Genomic DNA, 24,838 nt, shown 5'->3' on the forward strand with positions numbered 1-24,838 from the left:
TGTTACAAGACAAGCAGGGAGCCTTGCACAGATAATACCAAGTTGGACAGGATTTAACAACAGTACTAGAGACCTAGTAAGTGTATCTCAGGATTCCATTAGCTACTTGCCCACCATTAATGCCCCTGCAACTGAGTTGACAACTGTTTCTGAAATTATGAAACAGTCAGAGCTAATAAGGGAATCACTGCATTTGGCGAAAATTGTAGTGGTCATGGATCAAGCTCTCTATGCAAAAGCAACTGAGATCGTGTGGGAGCATAAAGCAATGTACGACAGAATCATTCTTCGAATGGGCACCTTTCACACCATTTGCAATGTTGGAGACGAATGGGATCTCTCTGAAGAACTAATGGACAAATTGGAACAATTCTTGTGCTTAGTGTATGCACCAAAATCTTCAGTACATCACGTGAATGACTTATCACCTATTTTGTGCAAAGAAGGGTGAGATAGACAGTCATCAACTTCCACCTTGCAGGGACTGTCTGAAGAAACATGCCGAACGTGCAAATTATCAAGCTGCTATAAGCAAGAGATGTCTTCTGAATGATCCACAGACACCTAGTCCAATTGGGAGAGGGTGGAAGTTGGAAAAACAAGATGGAGCAGAGCAACTGGTAGTGGACTGGATGGAGGGGCACCCAGCACCGCAGTCTGTGTTAGATCTACTAGCTTGCAACTGCATTAGAAATTGTCGGTGAAAATTATGCATATAATCTATATCAATATATAAGGAATACAATAATGTTCTATTGTTATTGTTATAAGGACTATATTATTATTATTATTACAATTAATAATCATAATTATTTTTAAATACTATTGAATTTAATCAATATGGTGGAATTAGATTTATTTTTTAAAATATGATTAATTTGTATGCTATTTATCTAAACTATGAAAAACATTTTTTCCGCCTATAGTTGCTAATCCAATAATATCAGACAAAGGGCAAAGAGTTATGACTTGCTATCACATATTTTCCATCTCTAGGCATCCATACCTTGCCAAAAAATCATATTAGAACCCATCCTCCCGAGTGGTACCAATGGCCTAAATTTGAGGTCCTGGCTCATGGCCTATCTTCATATCCCATTTTTCAGCCATGATTGGCTCTCAAAGTGCCACAATTAAATCCACACAGAAGCCCAAAATTCTACAGACCAGGTTAGACATAAGAAGGGAGCTACTTTTGAGTGTCACTTGGTATTTTGTTTTTTTATTGAACTGCAGTTATGGGTGGGGGGCAGACAGAATTGGATCAGAACAGTAATGTAGGCCATTTCCCCAGTAAAAATCTTTCCCAATGGCTTGCCTTCCTCTCCACAGTGGAAATTACCCTTTTCTCTTATGGGACGGGGGACTCTGGAAGAAAGGGAGCTGTGATTGGGGCAAGGGTTCAGCACTTGAGCCTCTCCTTGTGCCACTGCTCTGAACAGAGTTGGAGATGCCCTCCAGCTCCAATAAAGAAAAACAACGGCAGCAACAATGCCCAATCCGAAACTGTCAGGCAACAGCCCTCACATCTCTCACAGACATTTAAGGTTTGGCCTCACTTCCAGCTCCTCCCAGTAGCTTATAGTGTAAGTCTTGGTTCCCCCTGGAACCCCAGGTAAATGTATTAATGTTGTTGTGATAGAATCAACTCTCAACTCTCTCATGAAAACTCTCTCTCTTCATGCACGTGGTGTGGCCCAGATGCAAAGAGGCTGTCCTTGAGAATACCAAGGTAGTTGAAGCCTCTTCTTGAGCACCCTTCCCCAGGCTGGTGCCTCACAGATGTCTTAGATTGCAACTCCCATCCAGCGTGGCCGTCCCGAAGGGCACCGTAGGGGCTATGGTGCTGCTACCGCTAGAAACTGCAGTGCTGCCTCAGCCTGCCCGGAGGGGTTGAGTTCCTGAGCAGTTTCCAATCAGTCCAGAGGGCAGCAAGCCAGCTCTGCCCTGCCCCGCCGCCTTCCCACCCTTCACTTATCTCAGCACGCCCAGAGGGAGACTCCCTGCCACCTTGTTCCCAGGCATACCCCGTTGCTTTGCGTTGCCCCAGAAGAGTTCAGCGGTCTCCCGTTTATGCTTGCCAGCCACCTCCCCATATCAAACACTGCTATAAAAGAGCCTTTTCAGTTCATCCAGTGTTGTTTTGCAGTAGCTGCCGGATATTCCTTGCTTGGCTGCCCTATTAATAGCCCCATGGTTTCACTTGTGTTTCTTAGTGCTCCATTGATTTGAAAGGCTCTCTTGTGTTTCTCTCAACATCCTTGGCTGCTGGTGCTCTGTGTTCCCTTGCGCTTTACCAATTCTCTTTTTGTACTCCTTGGCTGTCAGAGAGAGAGAGAGAGAGAGAGAGAGAGAGAGAGAGAGAGAGAGAGAGAGAGTCCTGCATCTCCTCTGCTTTTTTCCACACACACACAGAAACTTCGTATTGACTCAGAGTTAGTTTGGGAGGGAGGGAGGGATTAAAGCTGTAGATTTTGCCCATCCTAGTGAGTTGGCTGACCCAACCCCTTCACATCACATGTAAGAGGAAATGGCACTTGGAGCTTTTTTTATTTATACATATGCATACATGATTAGGTGACCATATGAAAAGGAGGACAGGGCTCCTGTATCTTTAACAGTTGCATAGAAAAGGAAATTTCAGCAGATGTCATTTGTATATATGGAGAACCTGCAGAAATTACATACATACAATTTTTTATCCTGCTCCTCTGCCGAAAAGACTTCTGTAGCAGCTTACATCCAATCAGTAAAACAACGACATTCGCTGCCCACGGGCATATCATCTCAAAAGACGCAACACACAAAGAAAAAGGGATGGGGAGGGAAGGGGGGAAAAGAAGTAGTCTTTCCACAGGGGTGGGGAATGGCCCTCTTATCTCCCTCTCTACAGCCAGGTGGCTTATGGTGGTGACAACTCAGGGATGAAGAGTGTTGATGGGGCAGGCTTCCAGAGGACACCAGTTGGGGAAGACCAATGTAGGGTATGTCTAGCTTTTCATCCAATCTTGGGGCAGCTGGCGATTATGTAACTGGTTAAAGAGTAGAAAGAAGGAATAAATGGTAATTTTTTCCAATGGAGGGATTTATTTATTTATTGTATTTTTATACTGTCCAATAGCCAAAGCTCTCTGTAAACAGTGGGGTCGCACAGGGATCTATATTGGGACCAATGTTTTTGAACTTATTCATAAATGAGGAATTAGGAGTGAACAGTGAAGTGGGCGAGTTTGCTGATGACTTCAAATTATTTAGGGAGTTAAAACAAAAAAGAATTGTGAGAAGCTCCAAAAGGATCTCTCCAAACTGGGAGAATAGGCATATAAATGTCATATGTGGTTCAATGTAAGCAAGTGTAAAGTGATGCATGTTGGGGCAGAAAAACCCAAACAAGTATAAGCCGATGGAATATGAACTAGCAGTGACCAACCAAGAAAGAGGTCTTGGGATTGTGATAGTATATCAGCCAGTGTGTGGCTGATATGAAAAAGGCAAATGACATGTTAGGCATGTGTAGCAAAAGAATAGAAAATAAAACTGTTGATACCATACTGCCCCTATATAAATCCACGGTGCAACCTCACTTGGAAAACTGTTCAGTTCTGGCCACTGCGCCTAAAAGGGGATATTGTAGAATTGGAAGAAGTGCAGAAAAGGGCAACTAAAATGATCTAAGGTGTGGAACAACCCCTAAGAGGAATGGTTACATCTGGGATTATTTAGCTTAGAAAAAAGGGCAAGTAATGAGTACAAAATTATGCATCGGGTGGAGAAAGTGGATAGGGAGACGTTTCTCTCTCTCTCATAATACTAGGACTGAAAGTGATCATCTCATGAAGCTGATTGGTGGGAGATTCAGGACAAATAAAAGGAAGGGCTTCTTCACATAGCACATAGTTAAACTATGGAATTCACTCCCACAAGATGTAGCGATGGCCACAAATTTGGATGACTTTTCATGAAGGATAAGGCTATCAATGGCTATAATTCTGATGGCTTTATGCAACCTCTAATATCAGAGGCACTATTCCTATGTACACCAATTGCTGGGGAACATGGGCTGGAAGGTGCCTTGCACTCATGTCCTGCTTGTTGGTTTCTGGTTGGTCACTGTGCGAACAGAATGCTGTATTAGATGGATCTGATCCAACAGGGCTCTGCTTAAGTTCTTATGACACCAACCCACCAAGGGCTGCTGCCGAAAACCAGGGAATGGGAAAAATCTGCCATCAGGAATGTAATCATGGATGGGACGACTCTGTCAGTCTCTTATCATTATTTGTTGGCTGCCGTTAAGGATGGAACGTAATCACTAAAGGAGTGGGTGGATGGGGACATAAACTCTTGCTCAATGAGTGCAGCTGTTCTGAATGAGGAAATGATATGTTGGAACCATGGGAGGTCTGCAGTGGCCAATTTGCAGGAAATTTTGCTGATAAAAATGCTTGCATCTGCTGTAACTGGGATGCCATTGTTAATTCAAAATTGGTCTTGGTGTCCATGAGAGCCCTGTCTAGTAACATTTTCTTTGGGTATCTTTTAGTTTGTTTGATCTGAGATTTTGAGCAAGTTATTTGCTGCAATATGGTCTGAAGGGGCAGTTACAGCAGAGCAGTCACGGTTGCATTCTGGTTCTGCTGTAGGATGCAGTTAGCATATTAAACTGAGTTGGTTCAAGACACACCTGGCAACTGCTGGCATCCAGCTTATTAAATGTACCAAGCAGGGGCTAAAAGGCTGAACTACTTAGATGGTAAACATCTCATTGCATGAGGGGAAAGTCCAAAAGCCCTGCAGGAGTGTGTGCTGAAATCTCTACTGAAAAGAATCGCTTGACTCAGCTGATATCAGCTGTCAACCAGGATCAAATTTGTTTTCTCTAGGTCTGCCTTCCCCAACCTGGTGGTGTCTTGGAGTACAATTCCCAGCACTCCCCAGCCAGCTATGCTAGGATTTGTAATCCATCTGGAGGGCACCAGGTTGCCCTTGGTAGTGATGGATGCTGCTCAAGATAGCGATGGACAGATTGGTGGCATAACAGCTCCAGGTCCTCTTGAGTGAAAGTGGCTGTGTGGATCTTTCCAGTCTGGTTTTCAGCCTGGCTTTGGAACTTTTAACTGCCTTGGTCTTCCTTGATGGAGAATCTTCTATGAGGGATAGCAACACTGTTGATTCTTCTGGATCTCTCAGCAAACCTCAATCTTAGTGTTCTTCTGGACCATCTTTTGAGTGTGAACACACACACCCTCCCCCAATTTTGAAGTAACTGAGGTCCTACATGGACAGTGGGTTCCAAAAGGAGATGTTGGGAGGCTGCCGCTTCATCCCATGGTTGATAGATTATGGAATACCACAAGGTTTCATCTTGTCTCCCATTCTTGTTTAATATTGACCAGAAAGCACTGGGTAGGGCTATCCAAAGATTTGGTCTAAGGTGTCATCAGTATGTAGATGACATCCAGCTTTGCCTCTCATTCCCAACTTCCAATGCCAGTGAGGCATTGAATCTGTGTCTGTTGGCAGTCTTGGGTTGGATAGGGATGAACAAGCTGAAACTTGATATAGACAGGATGGTGCTTGGGATTTTGGATTATTCTGGAGTCTGAGTCTGTATTCAGCATGTTTGGATGGGGTGCAAATCCCCCTGAAGCAATACATTTGCAGACCTGCACCTGGATGCCAGCAGTTGCTAGCTGTGTCTTTAACCAACTCTGTTTAATATGCTAATTGCGTCATCTCCTGGAGACATCAGACCTAGCCTCAGTCATTCATGCTCTTGTCATTTCCAGGTCAGGTTACTTTAATGCATTTTATATGGGGCTGTTCTGGAAGACAGTGATTAAACTACAGCAGGACCAGAATGCAACTGTGACTGCTCTGATGGAACTGCCCCTTCAGACCGTATCACACCAATCTGTCACTGGTTACTCATTTTCTTCCAAGGAGCTGGCTTTGACACCTAAATAGCCCTAAATGGATTGGGTCCAGAATATTTTAGGAATCTCTCTCTCTCTCTCTCTCTCTCTCTCTGCCTTTGTTTCACTCTGGAGACTTTCCTTCAAATTCCATTGCTGCCTAATACAAGGGGGATGAGTCCCAATGACAGGGCCTTCTCAGTTGTTGTGCCCAAGATTTGGAATAGTAACCTCTCAGGAGAGAAACACCTGACCCTTACTTCCTGCTAAAGAAAAACACAACACTTTTAAGATAACATACTTTTATTTAAATGGGCCTTTTTAGAACCTTGATTTTATTGTACGTTCTGCTGCTGTTTTTTGTTTTTTTCTTTCTTGTTTCTGACTCTATCTTGCTTTGTACTACGCTGGTTTTACATAAGCCATCTTGTGTACTTTTGTAAAAGGGTTCTCTCTCTCCGAACCCCCTGGACAATGTTTCCTTTGAGCTGTGGTGTCTGTTGCTGGGGAGGGTCTGGCGGTGGTAAAATGCATCGTAAAATGCTGAGGGACGTTGTGGTGGTCCAAGGCCTTTTCAGCAATGTAGCCCCTGGCACTGGGTGGCTGAGCTGAGCTGAGGGAATGGAATTCAGATTCAGCATAGAATCTGCTGGCTCCATGGGATGTTGTAGTGTTGGGAGGGTTCTACTCTGAGGAAAGGGAGAGAGCTGTTGGGAGGAAACACAGCTCCCAAAGTGGCCGTAGAAGAGGGAGGCAATGCCATCCTGGCAAAGATCAGCTGACCAGCTGTGAGCACTGGTGTAGCCAAGCCTGGAGCGTGGGGTCAGAACCCAGGGCCCTGGAGCGTAAGGGGCACCTAGGGAGTGGCAAGGGATGAGGACGCCAGGCAGCAGAAGCAAAGTCCGTTTTAGTCCTGTAGTCATGAAGGTGCTATGAGTTAAGCAAGGTTAAGGTGCACAGTTTTGCACATGTATTTCTTTGTTTTTTCAACAGCAGGGTTGGCAAGTGGTAGTTTTGGGTTTTTTGTTTGTTCTAACATGTCAGGAGTGTAGAAGCATGTGTAAAACATGGGATGGAATGGTGGTGGGAGAAGAAATGTTAGTTGTGGACTTCACAACTGAAGCTATACACATGGCCATCTGATGCTCCCCCCCCAAAAAAAACCCCATGAAAAGGTGTATGTGGCGGCATGTGAAGGGAATTTCCAGGAGACGTGGGGAGTCATTGTTGGTAATACTACTGGTTTAGGCTGAGGTACCAATAATTGTGCCCCAGCATGCTCTGAAGTGACTCAAAGGATGTGCTGGCTGCTGTCCTTGTGTGATGAGGCCTGTCTCCCATTTCTCTTATGTGCCTCTCTTTTTCTGCCTTAGGACCACGGTACTGGCTGCAGTAGCCTTCCTGGATGCCTTTCAGAAAGTAGCAGACATGGCCACCAACACACGAGGTAAGACCATGTTATGCAAGTCCTTTGGATGTCAGGTGAAGATGAACAGATGCTTGGGCTTGAAAACCACTCATGCTTTTCTTGGGAATGACTGGAAGACACCAAAGCAGCATCTCACTATTTTATATTTTATTTATTTATTTATTTATTTATTTATTACATTTATATACCGCCCCCCAGCCGAAGCTCTCTGGGCGGTTTACAACAATTAAAAATAGTAGACATTAAAAGTATACAAAAAATTTAAAAAACATAAAAACAGTATAAAAACAACAACAGTATTCATTTAAAACAACAATTCTGGGGTCCATTAAAACAAACTTAACGTTATTAAATGCTGTTAAAATGCCTGGGAGAAGAGAAAGGTCTTGACCTGGCGCCGAAAAGATAACAATGTTGGCGCCAGGCGAGCCTTATCGGGAAGATCATTCCACAGTCGGGGGGCAACCACTGAGAAGGCCCTCTCCCTTGTTGCCATCCTCCGAGCTTCCCTCGGAGTAGGCACTCGGAGGAGGACCTTAGATGTTGAGCGCAGTGTACGGGTAGGTTCATGTCAAGAGAGGCATTCCATCAGGTATTGTGGTCCCAAGCCATGTAGGGCTTTATAGGTTAAAACCACTATTGCTAACAAACATATGTGAAAATTGTTCACAGAACTGTCAGGTCAAAGTACCTAAGTGCACTTAGTTGAGATTATTATTATTTTTTTATTATTATTATTTATTTATATAGCACCATCGATGTACATGGTGCTGTACAGATAACACAGTAAATAGCAAGACCCTGCCGCATAGGCTTACAATCTAATAAAGTTGTAGTAAACAATAAGAAGGGAAGGAGAATGCAAACAGGCACAGGGAAGTGTAAACAGGCACCGGGAAGGGTGAAGCTAACAGTATAGAGTCAGAACAAACTCAAAGTTTAAAAGCTATAGGGAAAAGAAAAGTTTTTAGCTGTGTTTTAAAAGCTGTGATTGAGTTGGTAGTTCTCAGGTGTTCTGGAAGAGCATTCCAGGCATGAGGGGCAGCAGAGGAAAATGGACGAAGCCGAGCAAGGGAAGTAGAGACCCTTGGGCAGGCAAGAAGCATGGCATCAGAGGAGCGAAGAGCACGAGCGGGGCAATAGTGTGAGATGAGAGAGGAGAGATAGGCAGGAGCTAGACCGTGAAAAGCTTTGAAGGTCAACAGGAGAAGTTTATATTGGATTCTGGAATGAATTGGGAGCCAATGAAGAGATTTCAGAAGCGGAGTGACATGGTCAGAGCGGCGGGCCAGGAAGATGATCTTAGCAGCAGAGTGGTGGACAGAGACCAGCGGACTGATGTGAGATGAGGGGAGGCCAGAGAGGAGGAGGTTGCAGTAGTCCAACCGAGAGATAACCAGTGCGTGAACGAGAGTCTTGGCAGAAGAGACAGACAAAAATGGTCGAATCCTGGCAATATTATACAGGAAGAAACGACAAGATTTAGCTACTGCCTCGATATGAGGAATAAAGGAGAGCGAGGAATCAAATATAAAGCCAAGGCTACGAGTTTCCTTGACCGGAGTAAGCGTGACATCGTTGACAGTAAGAGAGAATGAGAGATGAGGAGAAGGTTTAGGAGGAAAAACAAGCAGTTCAGTTTTTGCCATATTGAGTTTCAAACGGCGATGAAGCAGCCAGGCTGAGATATCTGAAAGACATGCTGAGATACGATCGTGGACATCAGGAGAAAGTTCCGGAGATGAGAGGTATAGTTGTGTGTCATCGGCATACAGGTGATATTGGAGGCCATGAGATTGAATAAGTTTACCCAAGGGCAGCATGTATAGAGAAAACAGCAGCGGGCCAAGCACCGAGCCTTGCGGAACCCCTACTGAAAGGAGAAAGGAGGAGGACGAGCTGCCGTTAGCCGACACGCTGAAAGAGCGACCCTCTAGATAGGAGGCGAACCAGTTATAGACAGAGCCACAGAGTCCAAGGTCATAGAGGGAATCTAAGAGAAGATCGTGATCAACCGTGTCAAAGGCTGCAGTTAGATCGAGGAGAATAAGGACGGAATAATGGCCCTTAGACTTGGCAGTGAGAAGATCATTGGTGATCTTGGTAAGGGCTGTTTCAGTGGAATGCAAAGGACGGAATCCAGATTGAAAGGGATCCAGAGCAGAGTTACTAGAGAGAAAGTCAAGACAGCGAGAGTAGACCACACGTTCCAGAATCTTTGAGACAAGGGGCAACAGAGAGACAGGTCGGTAGTTAGACAGAGAAAGTCGATCAAGAGTGGGTTTTTTGAGAATGGGAGAGACAGTAGCATGTTTAAAAGCAGAGGGAAATGAGCCAGAGGACAGAGAAGAATTAATGATGTGAAGCAAGGACGGGAGGATAGCGGGGATAAGATTAATAAAGACGCGAGAGGGAATCGGATCACGGGAACAAGTGGAAGGCTTCGACGAGCGCAGTATTTTAGACAGTTCATTAGCTGAGACTGAGGGGAACGCCGAGAGAGTTGCAGGAGGAACTGACAGGTGAGGCACAGGAGCTGGGAGCGGAGCAGAGCTGGCCAGATCGGAGCGAATAGTTTGGATTTTAGTGTGCTACTTACCCCATAGCACACACTTTTTGACCCTCTTTGTTCTCCCAGACCTGAAAGAGCAATATTTTAGTGAGATTTTGTTTCAGACTTTCAGCCTAGTCCAGTGTTGCGTTTCCACAGGGTCCTATTCAAATGTGAAGGGCTCTAGAATAGAACTCTGGAATAACTGTCCAGGCAAGCAGCCAGGCAGTGTTTTTCATTGCTATTCCCAGGAAAGAGCAGAGCATGAACAGTGTTCCTATGCATTGTTGCCGTCACCACATCTTGTAACAATGACTTCCAAAAGTTCCCTTTATTAATTATTTATTTATTCTCAAGGAAACCTTGACAAGGCAGCATTCCCAATCTGGAGCCCTCTAGATGTGTTGGACTGCAGTTCTCATAATTCCTTAGCCAGCACAGCTGGCTGGGAGATTGGAGTTGTAGTCCAACACATCTGGAGGGTGTTAGGTTCGGGAAGGCTGGATTAGAGGATTTCTCTCCCTTCTTTCTAATTCTGAGGAAACGATCAAGGCAGCTCGCATTGATAATAAACAGCCATAAAAACTATCTGTTGAAACAGAAAAGCAGCAAATAAAAGTGTGTGTACTCTGAGGCCCCTTTTCAGTCTGTCTCCACGGAAGACCCTGAGCTTATATTGCTGGGAGAGAGATTAGTTTCCCGATAGACGCTTGGATAATGCCTGGTATCATCTATGACCCTCCATCCCCGTGCTGCAGGGTCACCATCCTGCTCCTTCAGCTACGCTCACTCTATGGCCCTTCCACAACCTCTTTTATTTCTGCTTTGGTGCTGCAGTTGTTGAGGAAGCTGGCTGGCTCCTGGAGGCTTTAAGGACATAAGAGCCATGTTGGATCAGATCAAGGGCCCATCCGGACCAGCAGTCTGTTCACACAGTGGCCAATCGGCTGCCCCTGGGAGACCCACAAGCAGGACATGAGTGCAATAGCACCCTCCCACCCATGTTCCCCAGCAACCTGTATGCATATAGGCATACTGTCCAATCCCTTTTAAAGCCATCCAAAGATGTAGCGATGGCCAAATTGGTGGTCATCGCTGCATCTTACGGAAGTGAATTCAATATCTCCTTACCAATCAGCTTGATGCTGGGTTCTAGTATTATGAGAGAGGAAGAAAAATGCCCCTATCTACTTTATCCACACCATGCATAATTTTGTACACCCGTCATGTCGCCCCATTACCCTCCATTTTTCTAAACTAAACAGACCCAGATATGTAACCTTTTCTCATAGGGGAGTTGCTCCAGACCCATTGATCATTTTAGTTGTACTTTTTCTGCACTTTTCCCAACTTCTGCAGTATCCATTTTTGATGCAGTGACCAGAACCGTACGCAGTTTTCAACGTGTGGGCACGCCATTGTTTTATTTTTTATTCATTTCCTACTCATGCTTAACATGGAATTTGCCTTCTTCATACTGGGTCGACATATTCATCAAGCTGGCCACCAAACCCCCAAGATCTCTTTCTGATAGCTTATATTATCTTATATGTGAAGTTAGGATTCCCCCCCAACCAATGTCATCACTTTACACTTGTTTATATTGAACCACATTTGCCATTTTTATGCCCATTCTCCCAGTCTGTAGAAAATATTTTGGGACTCTTTGCAATCCCCATTAGTTTTAACCACCTTCATTGACTTGGTGTAGTCACAAAACTTGGCCACCAACTGCTCACTCCTAATTCCAGATCACTTATGAACAGGTTGAAAAGCATTGGTCCCAGTACAGGTCCCACTGGGAGCCCACTATTGACTTCTCTCCCCTGGGGAATTGACCGTTTATTCTTACGCTCTGCCCTCAAAGTTGCCCACCATGGAGAATTCCACAACGTGCCCTTTCTCCCTCCAGGTAGTGTTAGTGGGAAGTGGCATGTTTTGAAAATTGCACCTGTCTTCGCAGAGGTCTGTATTTGGAGGGCAGTGTGGTAAAGTGGCAATGTAAGCAACCGTCCCTGCTAGGCCACAAAGCTCACGGGGTGGCCTCGGGCAAGCCACAGCTACTGCCTAATGGGTAGGGATAAAATAACCTCCGGTTTGCTGCCCTGAACTTTTGGGAGAATGAGCACGAGACAAACATGCTTGAGAAGAAAAGTAACCTGCTGTGCAACCAGCAAAGGCCTGTGGCAGAGTCGCTGAGCATTGTTCTCTGCCTATGTCCTTGCAAGGAGTGCAGGCAGGTGCTTTCTGTTGAGTTGAACAGGCCAAACTTTTGTTGCGTGCTACGCACTCTGCTCTTATTATTCGGATACTTTCCAGCGGCCTTTCCCATCTCCATCACCATCTAGAGATGTGTTGCACCTCCTTCTCCCAAGTACACGCAAGCCCATGCACCCATTCACTTTTCCTGCTGCCAGGATTCCTTCAAGCATTTGACACTGTTGGCTGTGCTTGTCTGTCTGAGCTAAACCGGGTGTGCATATTGTGTGTGAAGCACACATTCACTGGCTTGCCTTCAACGCAGTGGGTGGGAGGGTCTCCCCCCCCCACTTTTAACACTGAAGGGCCATTTGGGGTGGGGGAATGTCTTAAAGCCTTGGGGCAGGGGAAGGAACTGCTGTCACTCCAGTCCCTTCCATGTGCCCCTCTCCCCAGCACTGCTTTATAGCTAAATTGGTGAGGGCACGGCTGCCCCCAGCCTGGCCCAGTCTGTCACCTCCCCCATCTGAGCAGAATTCCCTGTGAAGGTCTTTGGGATTAAGGGAAGCCGTGGACAGATGTGTGCTGCGATTACCAGCAACTGAGCCACAGGAAACAGAAAAATCAGCCAAGCCAGGCTGCTATTTTGAAAGGAGGTCAGGAGGGGGATGGGTGGGATGGGCCAGGTGGACAGCCAGAAAACAGTCCCCAGGGAGGAAGGTGCAAGAGGTGGTGTCCTTACGTGGGACCGCTGGTTTCCCTTGCAGCTTGGGCTGGGAGTCTTTGAGAGTTCAACAGTGGGGGCGGGGAACTGAGGCAGATTTCAGGCTCACAGCTAATGGGGGCGTGGGGGATCCTTTGAGAATACATGGTTGTGTGCTCCCCAGTATAAAAACTCTCCACTCACAGAAAACTACAGGGGAATTCAGATGGCCGTTCCATACATGGAAAGCACATATGCAGTAGGTCACCAGGCTGCACAGCGCCCAGCAGCCGCACACCCATGCTGCCTGTGCATTCAGTTGGCATGTGAAGGGGCTCTGTGCAGCTAGAGCTCTGACTCAAAAGGAGCCCCAGCAACAGGAAGCGAGGGTTACCTGCTCAACTCCACAGCCTCTCGCATAAGGGTGTCAACTGAACCCTCCTGATGTGTAAGGGGGAAGTGGCCACATGTTGGAGCCAATGTGCCTGCTCCTGGGCTGCTGGCTCGCGTGGGTGTTTCAGAACAGGGGTGCTTGCTCCCTCCTTTCCTTCCTGTCCACCCTGAAGAGGATGCCTACTGTGCAGGTCTCTTGAAAGCAGGGGTGAGAAGAGAATTGCCTCGGGTCCTCAGATGACAGGCTCCTTGTTGGGCGGGCCAAGAGTGTACCTGGCTCTGCCTGCTTCGCATCATGTGAGTAGTCCAGAATGTTGAATCGAAGTAGCCAAAAGGTTTGTATTTGGGAGAGCACTCTCAAACCAATCATACAGGAGTGAGAACAGCTTTGATATTGGGTTAGAATCATAGAATAGTAGAGTTGGAAGGGGCCTCTAAGGCCTCGAGCCCAACCCCCTGCTCAATGCAAGAATCCACACTAAATGGTTGTCCAGCTGCCTCTTGAATGCCTCTAAGGTGGGAGAGCCCACAACCTCCCTAGGTAACTGGTTCCATTCCAAGTTTTTCCTGATAGAATCATAGAATAGCAGAGTTGGAAGGGGCCTACAAGGCCATCGAGTTCAACCCCCTACTCAATGCAGGAATCCACCCTAAAGCATCCCCGACAGATGGTTGTCCAGCTGCCTCTTGAAGGCCTCTAGTGTGGGAGAGGCCACAACCTCCCCAGGCAACTGATTCCATTGTCGTACTGCTCTAACAGTCAGGAAGTTTTTCCTGATGTCCAGCTGGAATCTGGCTTCCTTTAACTTGAGCCCGTTATTCTGTGTCCTGCACTCTGGGAGGATCGAGAAGAGATCCTGGCCCTCCTCTGTGTGACAACCTTTTAAGTATTTGAAGAGTGCTATCATGTCTCCCCTCAATCTTCTCTTCTCCAGGCTAAACATGCCCAGTTCTTTCAATCTCTCCTCATAGGGCTTTGTTTCCAGACCCCAGATCATCCTGGTTGCCCTCCTCTGAACACGCTCCAGCTTGTCTGCATCCTTCTTGAATTGTAGAGCCTAGAACGGGACGCAGTACTCTAAATGAGGCCTAACCAGGGCTGAATAGAGAGGAACCAGTACCTCACGTGATTTGGAAGCTATACTTCTATTAATGCAGCCCAAAATAGTATTTGCCTTTCTTGCAGCCATATCGCACTGTTGGCTCATATTCAGCTTGCGATCTACAACAATTCCAAGATCCTTCTTGTTTGTAGTATTGCTGAGCCAAGTATCCCCCATCTTGTAACTGTGCCTTTGGTTTCAATTTCCTAAATGTAGAACTTGACATTTATCCCTATTAAATTTCATTCTGTTGTTTTCAGTCGAGCACTCCAGCGTATCAAGATGACTTTGAAGTTTGCTTCTGTCTTCCAGGGTATTAGCTATCCCACCCAATTTTGTGTCATCTGCAAATTTGATAAGCGTTCCCTGCACCTCCTTGTCCAAATCATTAATAAAAATGTTGAAGAGCACTGGGCCCAGGACTGAGCCCTGCGGTACCCCACTCGTTGCATCTCCCCAGTTTGAGAAGGTACCATTGATAAGTACTCTTTGAGTCCGATTCTGTAGCCAACTGTGAATCCACCTAGTAGTTGTTCCATCTAGCCCACTTTTAGCTAGTTTGTTAATCAGAATATCATGGGGCACTTTGTCAAAAGCCTTGCTGAAGCCAAGATATATGACATCCACAGCATTCCCACAGTCCACAAGGGAGGTTATCCTATCAAAAAATGAGATCAAATTAGTCTGACAGGATTTGTTCCTGACAAATCCATGTTGGCTTCTAGTAATCACTGCATTGTTTTCAAGGTGTTTACAGACTGACTTCTTTATAATCTGCTCCAGAATTTTCCCAGGGATGGATGTCAGACTGACTGGTCTGTAGTTCCCAGGTTCCTCCTTTTTGCCCTTTTTGAAGATAGGGACGATGTTAGCCTGAACGCCTGCAGGCTTGAGGCTTTGGTTGTGGGGCGGTTGGAGTGCCTGGCTCAGTAGCTCCTGCCTTGCGCCATCCAGAACTGGCTGCTTTTCTGTGGAGCAGATGGCCTCTGCCTGTTTTTCAGTCTCCTGCCATCCAGGCCATCTGGAACTCTGTGGGGAGGAGGAGTTGGTGGCCTGACATGGAATCAGGTTTGCATAAAGACACACTCGGACTGCTATGGATTAGAGTCACCCAGTCCTCTAATCCCTCTTGGCAAGCTTGCTTCTTGCCTGACCTGCGGGTGGCGCTGCCGATTCAGAAGCCCAAGAGAGGCTCCCGTCTGGCGCATCTTTTGGATCTGTCTCAGGAATGTGGCCTATAAGTTTCACCCTGGGCGTAGGAGGAAGCTGCCTTCTCTCCCTTACCCAATTCCACACTCGCAATCCTTCCTGCAGATTGGAATTGCCAGATCATTGATAAGTGTATACTGAAATCCAACCTTTCAGTACTTTTTGACCATCCTGATTGTGTGTGTGTTAAAAGATTTTATTATTGCATTTATATGCTGCCGTTTTTCCTCCAAGGAACCCAAAGTAGCGTATATAATCCTCCTCCTCTCCATGTTATCCTCACAACAACAATCCTGTGAGGTAGGTTGGACTGAGAGTCTGTGACTGGCCCAAAGTCACCCACTGGGTTTCCATAGCCAAGGGGGGACCAGAACCCAGATCTCCCAACTCCCAGTCTGATGTCTTGTTTATACATGAAATTAAAGAGAAATTTAATTACATAGATGGAAGTGTGGAAGAGCTATGCAAATTTCTAAATTATGTTCAAAACAATACTATGTAAGATTATAATTAAATCCTGTATATTATTATTACTGTACACAGAAGACAAGACTACCCTCTTGGAAAAACTTATTGGTAAAGATATGCTTTCAGTAGACACCGGAAACCCAGACGGGTTGGTGCCTGCCTAATTTGTAGTGGCAGGGAGTTCCAGAGAGAGGCACTATGATCCCAAAGGCCCTGTTGCGAGCCATCAGGGAACAGAGCCCTGAAATCCTGGGCATCTCCTGATGGACATAGCAGCTAAAGAGGCTGGTGAGGGAGGGTCAGGCAATCTCTTCAGTCACCTGGTCCTTGGTTATATTCAAGCAGCTTTGGTCCCTGTTTTCAAGCAAAATTGCAAGTGCTGATCATGACCTTTCAAGCCCTGTGCAGTTTCATAGAATCATAGAATAGCAAAGTTGGAAGGGGCCTACAAGGCCATCGAGTCCAACCCCCTGCTCAATGCAGGAGTCCACCCTAAAGCATCCCCGACAGATGCTTGTCCAGCTGCCTCTTGAATGCCTCTAGTGTGGGAAAGCCCATGACCTTCCTAGGTAACTGATTCCATTGTCGTACTGCTCTAACAGTCAGGAAGTTTTTCCTGATGTCCAGCCAGAATCTGGCTTCCTTTAACTTGAGCCCGTTATTCCGTGTCCTGCACTCTGGGAGGATCGAGAAGAGATCCTGGCCCTCCTCTGTGTGACAACCTTTTAAGTATTTGAAGAGTGCTATCACGTCTCCCCTCAATCTTCTCTTCTCCAGGCTAAACATGCCCAGTTCTTTCAGTCTGTCTTCATAGGGCTTTATTTCCAGACCCCTGATCATCCTGGTTGCCCTCCTCTGAACACACTCCAGCTTGTCTGCGTCCTTCTTGAATTGTGGAGCCCAGAACTGGACGCAATACTCTAGATGAGGCCTAACCAGGGCCGAATAGAGAGGAACCAGTACCTCACGTGATTTGGAAGCTATACTTCTATTAATGCAGCCCAAAATAGCATTTGCCTTTCTTGCAGCCATATCGCACTGTTGGCTCATATTCAGCTTGTGATCTGCAACAATTCCAAGACCCTTCTCGTTTGTAGTATTGCTGAGCCAAGTGTCCCCCATCTTGTAACTGTGCATTTGGTTTCTATTTCCTAAATGTAGAACTTGGCATTTATCCCTATTAAATTTCATTCTGTATGGGAACAGGTTGTCTATGCGACTGATTCCTCATGCATGAACATGCTTGTCTGTAGCTTTTAATGGGGCCTTGCTTCAAAACTTGCCACTATAAGAGGTGTGACTGGCTGTGATCCGGGACAGGGCCTTTCTATAAGGTTGACTAAATGGAGGGATTCCTAATGGTGCTCTCAGGGCCGGGCTTTGAGGCAGAAATCTGGGGTTCTCACATTCAGCAGGAGAGGGTGAGCAGTGGGGCCCCCCGGCGTAGCATGAGGAGGCATAGTAGCCCTATCATCATACTTCCCCTAGGACAAAAAGGGGCTGTAATGCCTGCAAATAATTTGCAGAACTCACCGATTTTGGCGGCTGGTGTTGCTGGACGAGGGAATAGAGGCAGGAGCCCCCAGCAGGGTCCTGGGCATGAACACACACAGCTGCAGCTGCACTTGAGCATGATGGTAGCAAATGTTCCATTCCTGGGCAAGGTCCTTGAGCGGGTGGTGGCGGGCCAGCTCCAGACACTCTTGGATGAGACTGATTATCTGGATCCATTTCAGTCGGGTTTCAGGCCCGGCTTTGGCACGGAAACAGCCTTGGTCGCCCTGTATGATGACCTATGTCGGGAGAAGGACAGGGGGAGTGTGACTTTGTTGATTCTCCTTGATCTCTCAGCGGCTTTCGATACCATCGACCATGGTATCCTTCTGGAACGTCTGGCTGAGTTGGGAGTGGGGGGCACTGCATTGCAGTGGTTCCGCTCCTACTTAGCAGGACGGCTCCAGAAGGTGGTGCTTGGGGGACATTGCTCGGCCCCGTGGACTCTTCAGTATGGAGTTCCGCAGGGATCGGTCTTGTCCCCCATGCTGTTTAACATGTACATGAAACCGTTGGGTGCGGTCATCCGGAGTTTTGGAGTGCGCTGTCATCAGTATGCTGACGACACACAGCTCTACTGCTCCTTTTCATCCTCATCAGGTGTGGCTGTGCTGAACCGGTGCTTGGCTGCGACAATGGACTGGATGAGGGCTAATAAACTGAAGCTCAATCCAGACAAGACTGAGATGCTGCTGGTGGGTGGTTCCTCTGATCGGATGGGGGGTGTTCAACCGGTTCTGGATGGGGTTGCACTCCCCCTGAAGGAGCAGGTTCGTAGCTTGGGGGTTCTCCTAGAACCATCTTTGTCACTTGAGGCTCAGGTGGCCTCGGTGGCACGGAGTGCTTTCTACCAACTTCGGTTGGTGGCCCAGCTACGCCCCTATCTGGACAGGGATAACCTAGCTTCAGTTGTCCATACTCTGGTAACTTCCAAATTAGATTACTGCAATGCCCTCTACATGGGGCAGCCTTTGAAGACGGTCCGGAAGCTGCAGCTTGTGCAAAATGCGGCGGCCAGATTGATAGCTGGAACAGGGAGGTTTGAGCATGTAACACCGATTCTGGCCCGCTTGCATTGGCTGCCTATATGTTTCCGAGCCCAATTCAAGGTGCTGGTCTTAACCTATAAAGCCCTACATGGCTTGGGACCACAATACCTGATGGAACGCCTCTCCCGAAATGAACCTACCCGTACACTGCGCTCAACATCTAAGGTCCTCCTCCGAGTGCCTACTCCAAGGGAAGCTCGGAGGATGGCAACAAGGGAGAGGGCCTTTTCAGTGGTGGCCCCCCGACTGTGGAATGATCTCCCCGATGAGGCTCGCCTGGCGCCAACATTGTTATCTTTTCGGCGCCAGGTCAAGACTTTTCTCTTCTCCCAGGCATTTTTAACAGCATTTTAACAGCATTTAACAACGTTGAGTTTGTTTTTAATGGACCCCACAATTGTTGTTTTTAAATGGATACTGTTGTTTTTATACTGTTTTTTTTTTTTGTGTGTGTGTGTGTGTGTGTGTGTGTGTGTGTTTTAAATTGTATACTTTTAATGTTTACTATTTTTAAATGTTGTAAACCGCCCAGAGAGCTTCGGCTGTGGGGCGGTATATAAATGTAATAAAATAAAATAAATAAAATAATAAATAATGGTGGGGCTAGAGGGAGCAGCAAGTGCGCTGGGTGTGCTGTGGGTGGCTGGCCAAGTGGCAGTTAGGGCCTGGGCTGCCTGCCTGCCCCCAGCAGGCCCCTGGCTGAGCGGTGGAGCACGAGGAGCCTCCTCACCCACCCGTCATGGCCATACCTGCTGGCCAGGCCTAGAGCTGCCCTTTGTTGGTCAACAAGCTCTGATTAATAATAATAATAATAATAATAATAATAATTATTATTGTAGTTGGTATCTCTCCCATGTTTTGTGCTAGATTTGTTCATTTTCTATCTACTACCAATGTTAATGGAGAAAAGCCTGGATTAAGATAAATCCCTCAGCTTTCGGATTGGCTAAGAAAAGTGTCAGAAGTTGCCCTATCAATGAAATTTAATGTAGTTTTTGTGAACCGCCCAGGGAGCTTCGGCTAGTGGGCGGTATAAGAATGCAATAAATAAAAATAATAATAAAAATGCTTTGTAAGAAGCCAACAAGGGCTACAAACAAGGAATTTTGTAGAGAAACATCTATATTTCTAAATTACTTGAATTATAAATATTATAATTCTGTTTTCTTTTTTGTGATTTAAGAACCTTAAAATATTGAAAACTATTTTTCCCTTGATTTTAAAGAAATCTTGGAACCTTAACTTCATCTTTGCATAGCTATATAACTTATGTTAACTTTACAAAGGGAAAAAAGAGAATACTGCTGTTTAATGTGGGGCGGTGGGGGTGGGGAGTGAAAGAGGAGAAAAGGGCACGGATGAATGGAAATGCTCTGGGCTTGTTCAGCTTGGAAAGACAAACAGGACCCTTGGCCTAAAATCGAATGCACCCTTAGTGCAAGAAATTGCGGAGTTGGCGGAACTCTTCTGCTTTTCCAGTTGTGTTGGCGGAACAGACGGCAGTCCCAAGGTCTACAAGCAGAACTTCATTAGGGTTCTCTCCTTGTGCAATGTCAGCTGCACTAGCAGGATGGTCTTCTCGGAATCTTTTTGTGTCCTTTTTGTGGAGCCACATTGGTTTCCTCTGTTGTCTTCTATCTTTTCTCCTTGTTGGAATTGTTTGTAACTGTGCCTTTAAAATTTCCTTTTTTAAATACTCCCACCCATCCTGCACTCCTTTTCTCATTGAGCTCATTTGCCATGGGACCTTACTTATCATAGTTCTGAGTTTATTAAAATCAGCTTTCCTAAAATCCAGAGTACGTGTATGCCCACACTCAACTTTTGTCTCCTTCTTAATCAAGAATTCAAGTATGACATGGTCACTTTCCCCCAGAGTTCCTGTAACTGCTACTTTATCCACTAAGTCATCCCTATTGGTCAATAACAAGTCAAGGATTGCCGATCCTCTAGTTCCTTCCACCACTTTCTGTAGGAGAAAGTTATCACCCATACATGTCAGGAATTTCTTGGAAGGGCCGCTTTTGGCAGTAATGGTCTCCCAACAGATATCAGGGTAATTGAAGTCCCCCATCACTACTACATCACACTTCCTTGAAACACTGGCAATTTGTTTCTCAGAAGTTTCATCCTCGTCTTCTCCTTGATTGGGTGGTCGGTAGTAGACTCCGATTATCCTGTTATTTTTATTCCTTGCCCCATTTATTTTAATCCAGATGCTCTCCATGGGGCTCCCAGTCTGATCCGCCTGTATTTCTGTGCAGGGATAGGTATTTTTAACCTATAGTGCAACTCCACCTCCCTTTCTATTTCTTCTGTTCTTTTTGAACAAGTTATATCCTTCAATTGCTATATTCCAGTCATGGGAGTCATCCCACCAAGTTTCAGTTATACCTATCAAGTCGTATTTGCCTTCATGTAGTAAGAGTTCAAGTTTGTTCTGTTTGTTTCCCATGCTCTGGGCATTAGTATATAGACATCGAAGACCATGTGTTTTATAGTCTGGCTTTGTTCCTACATTTTTGCGGACACTATTTTGGGGCACTATTGGAGCTGTTCTCTGTACTATGGTGCATTGGCCTTCATCCATTGTTGCCTCGAGGTTTACGTCTCCTCCCCCCGTAAGATTCGGTTTAAAGCCCTCCTGATCAAGTTCTTCATGCTGTGGCCGAACACATTCTTTCCAGCCCTTGTGAGGTGCAACCCATCCCTTGCCAGCAGTCCATGTTCCAAGTAGCGTAGCCCGTGGTCCCAGAATCCAAAACTCTCACATCGGCACCACCTTGGTAGCCAGTCGTTCATCCGGAGTATTTTTCTTTCCCTTTATAATCCTCTTCCAAGAACCAGGAGGATGGATGAGAAAACTACCTGGGCCCCAAAGTTCTTCAGTTTCCTTCCCAGAGCTTCAAAGTCTGAAATGATTTCTTCGTAGCTCTGCTTGGCGACATCATTTGTTCCCACATGGATGAGAAGAAAGGGGTATGTGTCCGTGGACTTTATGAGCTTCGGTAACCCTTCAGTCACATCTCTAATCTGTGCTCCAGGGAGACAGCACACCTGGCGAGTCCATGGGTCTTCACGACATACTTGGGAGAGGTTGCTGAGACTCATCAAACCTACTGACTGACTGCAATCCACCCCTGCTGGTCTGTGCAGGAACCCTGGAGAGTAAGGGCAGGGCTGATCTGACTGCACCACCATGTACCCCCACCCACCTCTCCCATCATCACACACCTCCTGAGATGAGTTCTGAATCTGAATCACCTCCTGAGAACTGCTTAGGAATTTTACTATATAAAGCGTGCAAAAATATTAAGAAGGGGGGGAAAGGAAATTGTCTGTGTAGTTCCAAAGGCACTGGTATCTCCTGATTCTCCCACTACCGGGTGTCCTGCTCTTCTGTGGGCCATCCTCTTGCATTTATGGTTTCTTCCTTCTCCACAGAAACTTCCTCCTTCTGGTGCTTTTTCAGCAGTGCATTTTGCCTCACTTCTAGAAACGTTTTATCCCCCCAGCTAAACCAAAGTGTAGAGCGAAGAAGATGTTGTACTACAATTCCCATCAGCCCTAGCCAGCATAGCCAATGGTGAGGGATGATGGGAGTTGCAGTCCCACAACATCTGGAGGGCCACACAGTCCCCATTCCTGGTGAGCTCCTTCCCCTTCCAGCAATGGCCTCAAGTCTAGTTCATATCTTCAGGCAAGAAGGCAAAGCTGATGGATGCCCTTCCAGTTGCTGCAACAGCTCCTGCTGTCTCCGTCCAGGCGAGGCCATTGTCTTCCTGGACTTCCTTGCTGGACTGCCCTGCCCTGTTGATCCCTCTGGTCCCTCACTCCAGTAGAGCTGACCTGTTTTTCCTTCCCCCATCAGCCCCAGGGCTTTGGAACAGGCTGTCACATAACCCAGCAGCCAAACCTCATACAACTGTGGAAAAAGCAAAGCAGGAAAGGAAAGCTCCAAAGTCAACAGCAAGTCAGGTAGCTCAGGAGAGAAGGGCCCGAGGCCTCAAAGGGCCCCATCACCAGGTGGAACACCGCCTGCTGCAAGGTGCTTGCTTGCCCAGGGCCAATGTCATTACCTTTTCTGGGCACGCAAAGACCTTTCTGTTCTTCCAGACATTTCAGAGTTCAGTTTTTAGGATTGATGGCTGCTCTTATTTATTTTATTTTTATCCCTGTGTTGTTTGTCATTATATATTTTATTTTATTCTATTCTTTTTAACTGCTTGTAACCTGACCAGAGAACTTCTGTTACTGGGCAGATTGCTGGGGGGTGGGGTAGGAATGGCTGCCTGGCTGGGTCAGGGGGAAAAGCAACATTAAATAATACATTTTGAAGAAATATATGTCAGCATTCGCGTTGACCATTGGCTAAAACCTAAAAGATGCGAGAAAGCTTGCTTGCTTCTTCCTACCCATTTGTGCTTATGCCTCAGAAATTGTGAGAGCCAGAGGCTTCCTCCCCCCTTTTTGGGGGGGCTGTTGAATCTTAGTTACCATACAGGCTTGAATTCATTGATTTAAATTTACACAAATCTGCATATGAAGGTCTGGAGAGAAATGCGGCCTTTTCTAAGCAGACTTAGAAGAGGCAGACTTCCTCCTGCGTGAGAAGGAATGACAAATGCTTCTTCTAAAATGACCCCTGCCACTCAGTTTTTATAAGTAATTATATTGAAAATAATTAACATCTCTAAAAAGAACCTCTTCTCTGAGTAATTAAAGGCAACTTTTAAATAGTTCAAAAGTTTTATAGTGCATTAAACTAACCCTGGCTCCCACATTCTTGTGCCTTCCAGAGGTTTTGGGATTCAACTCCCATCAGCCCCGGCCAGCGTGGCCCATGGTCAGGGGTGCTGGGAGTCATGATCCAAAACACCCGAAGGCCATCAAGTTGGGGAAGGATGACCTAACAGGTCAGTAGGCTTAATTTTGCAGCTCTGTTTTTGTAAATGAAAGTCAGCAATGTAGGCTGGCTAATGCATGCCCCAAACTGGCAACCCCAGCAGTTTGAGAATACACGTAGGGACATGGGAAGCGGACACCGACTGCCAGCAATGGCTCTGCCTCTTCAGGGTTTCAGATTTGCGTCTTCGGTGATGCAGTGGCTGCTCTGCTCCATTGCCACATCCTGATCCCTGGAAGCCCTGAGAGGCGATTGTGCTCCGGTTGTTCTTCTCTTGAGAATGGCTGGCCAGTGTCTGTGCTGCTGTGATCCTGTGGGTCAGTGTCAAACTGCATCTGCAACAAAAAATACCTGGGAATCCGTGCTGGCAAAGGAAGGAAGAGAGCAAATTCCCAGATGTTTTGGCACAGTCCCCTCAAAGAGAGGCAAATGGCCCTGTGCAACTGAAACGAGTTCAAAATGACATGGATGCAAATCCCTCCTTAACCCAGGTTGAGCATGATGGCTGGATGGATCGTGGCCTCATGTGTCCACAATAACCTTTTTCCCTGGCTGCTTTTGTCTTCCCTGGCAGTGGCGTGATGGCTGAATGCCAATCCCAGGTGAACCTGGTTTGCCATTTCTCTGCATTAATCTTTCCTGGCCTGCATTTCCCTCATGAACCTTCCACAAGTATTTTGCTTCTGTGTGCTAGGAATGCATAATACAATGGATTCGATCATGACTAACTGAACTCCCATTTATGTCAGTGAATCTACTCTAACTGTGACTAAGTCTGTATCTTACCCAAGGTTTTCTTCCCATGAAATGCTTAAAATGTGTGGTTGACAAGAAGTGGTGATGGTGGGGGAATGAGCTTTATGAACATGGCTCAGAAAAAAGAAGTTGGCTTAGATGCTAGAGCAGCAGTTCTCATAGGGGTGGGCAACAAGTGGCATTCCAGGTGTTTTGGCCTACAACTCCATCATCCCTCCACATTGGCTATGCTGGCTGGCATGAATGGGATTTGTTGGCCAAAACCTCTGGAGGGACACAAATTGCCCACCTTGTGTTCATAGAATCATAGAATAGCAGAGTTGGAAGGGGCCTACAAGGCCATCGAGTCCAACCCCCTGCTCAATGCAGGAATCCACCCTAAAACATCCCTGACAGATGCACCTCACAAGGGCTGGAAAGAATGAGTTCGGCCACAGCATGAAGAACTTCATCAGGAGGGCTTTAAACTGAATCTTGCGGGGGTGGGAGACGTAAATTTTGAGGCAACAATGGATGAAGGCCAATGCACCACAGTACAGAGAACAGCTCCAACAGAGTCCCAAAATAGTGTCTGCAACAAGGTAGGAACAAAGCCAGACTATA

At 46.4% G+C, this 24,838-nt stretch overlaps 1 protein-coding gene across 4 annotated transcripts in view; it reads left to right on the forward strand.

Moving 5' to 3' along the window:
- The window catches only part of MTSS2 (MTSS I-BAR domain containing 2), a 101,796-nt gene that overhangs the window by 36,925 nt on the left and 40,033 nt on the right, over positions 1-24,838 (forward strand). For 3 of the 4 annotated variants that reach the window (XM_063141501.1, XM_063141502.1, XM_063141503.1), the window contains exon 3: positions 7,289-7,362. In XM_063141501.1, the coding sequence (XP_062997571.1) occupies positions 7,289-7,362 (74 nt within the window). Of the gene's footprint in view, positions 1-7,288; positions 7,363-24,838 lie in introns of those variants that run through there. The other variant, XM_063141504.1, reaches the window with a different exon arrangement.

Source organism: Elgaria multicarinata, chromosome 14 (assembly GCF_023053635.1).
Source record: "Elgaria multicarinata webbii isolate HBS135686 ecotype San Diego chromosome 14, rElgMul1.1.pri, whole genome shotgun sequence".
Taxonomy (NCBI): Eukaryota; Metazoa; Chordata; class Lepidosauria; order Squamata; family Anguidae; genus Elgaria; species Elgaria multicarinata.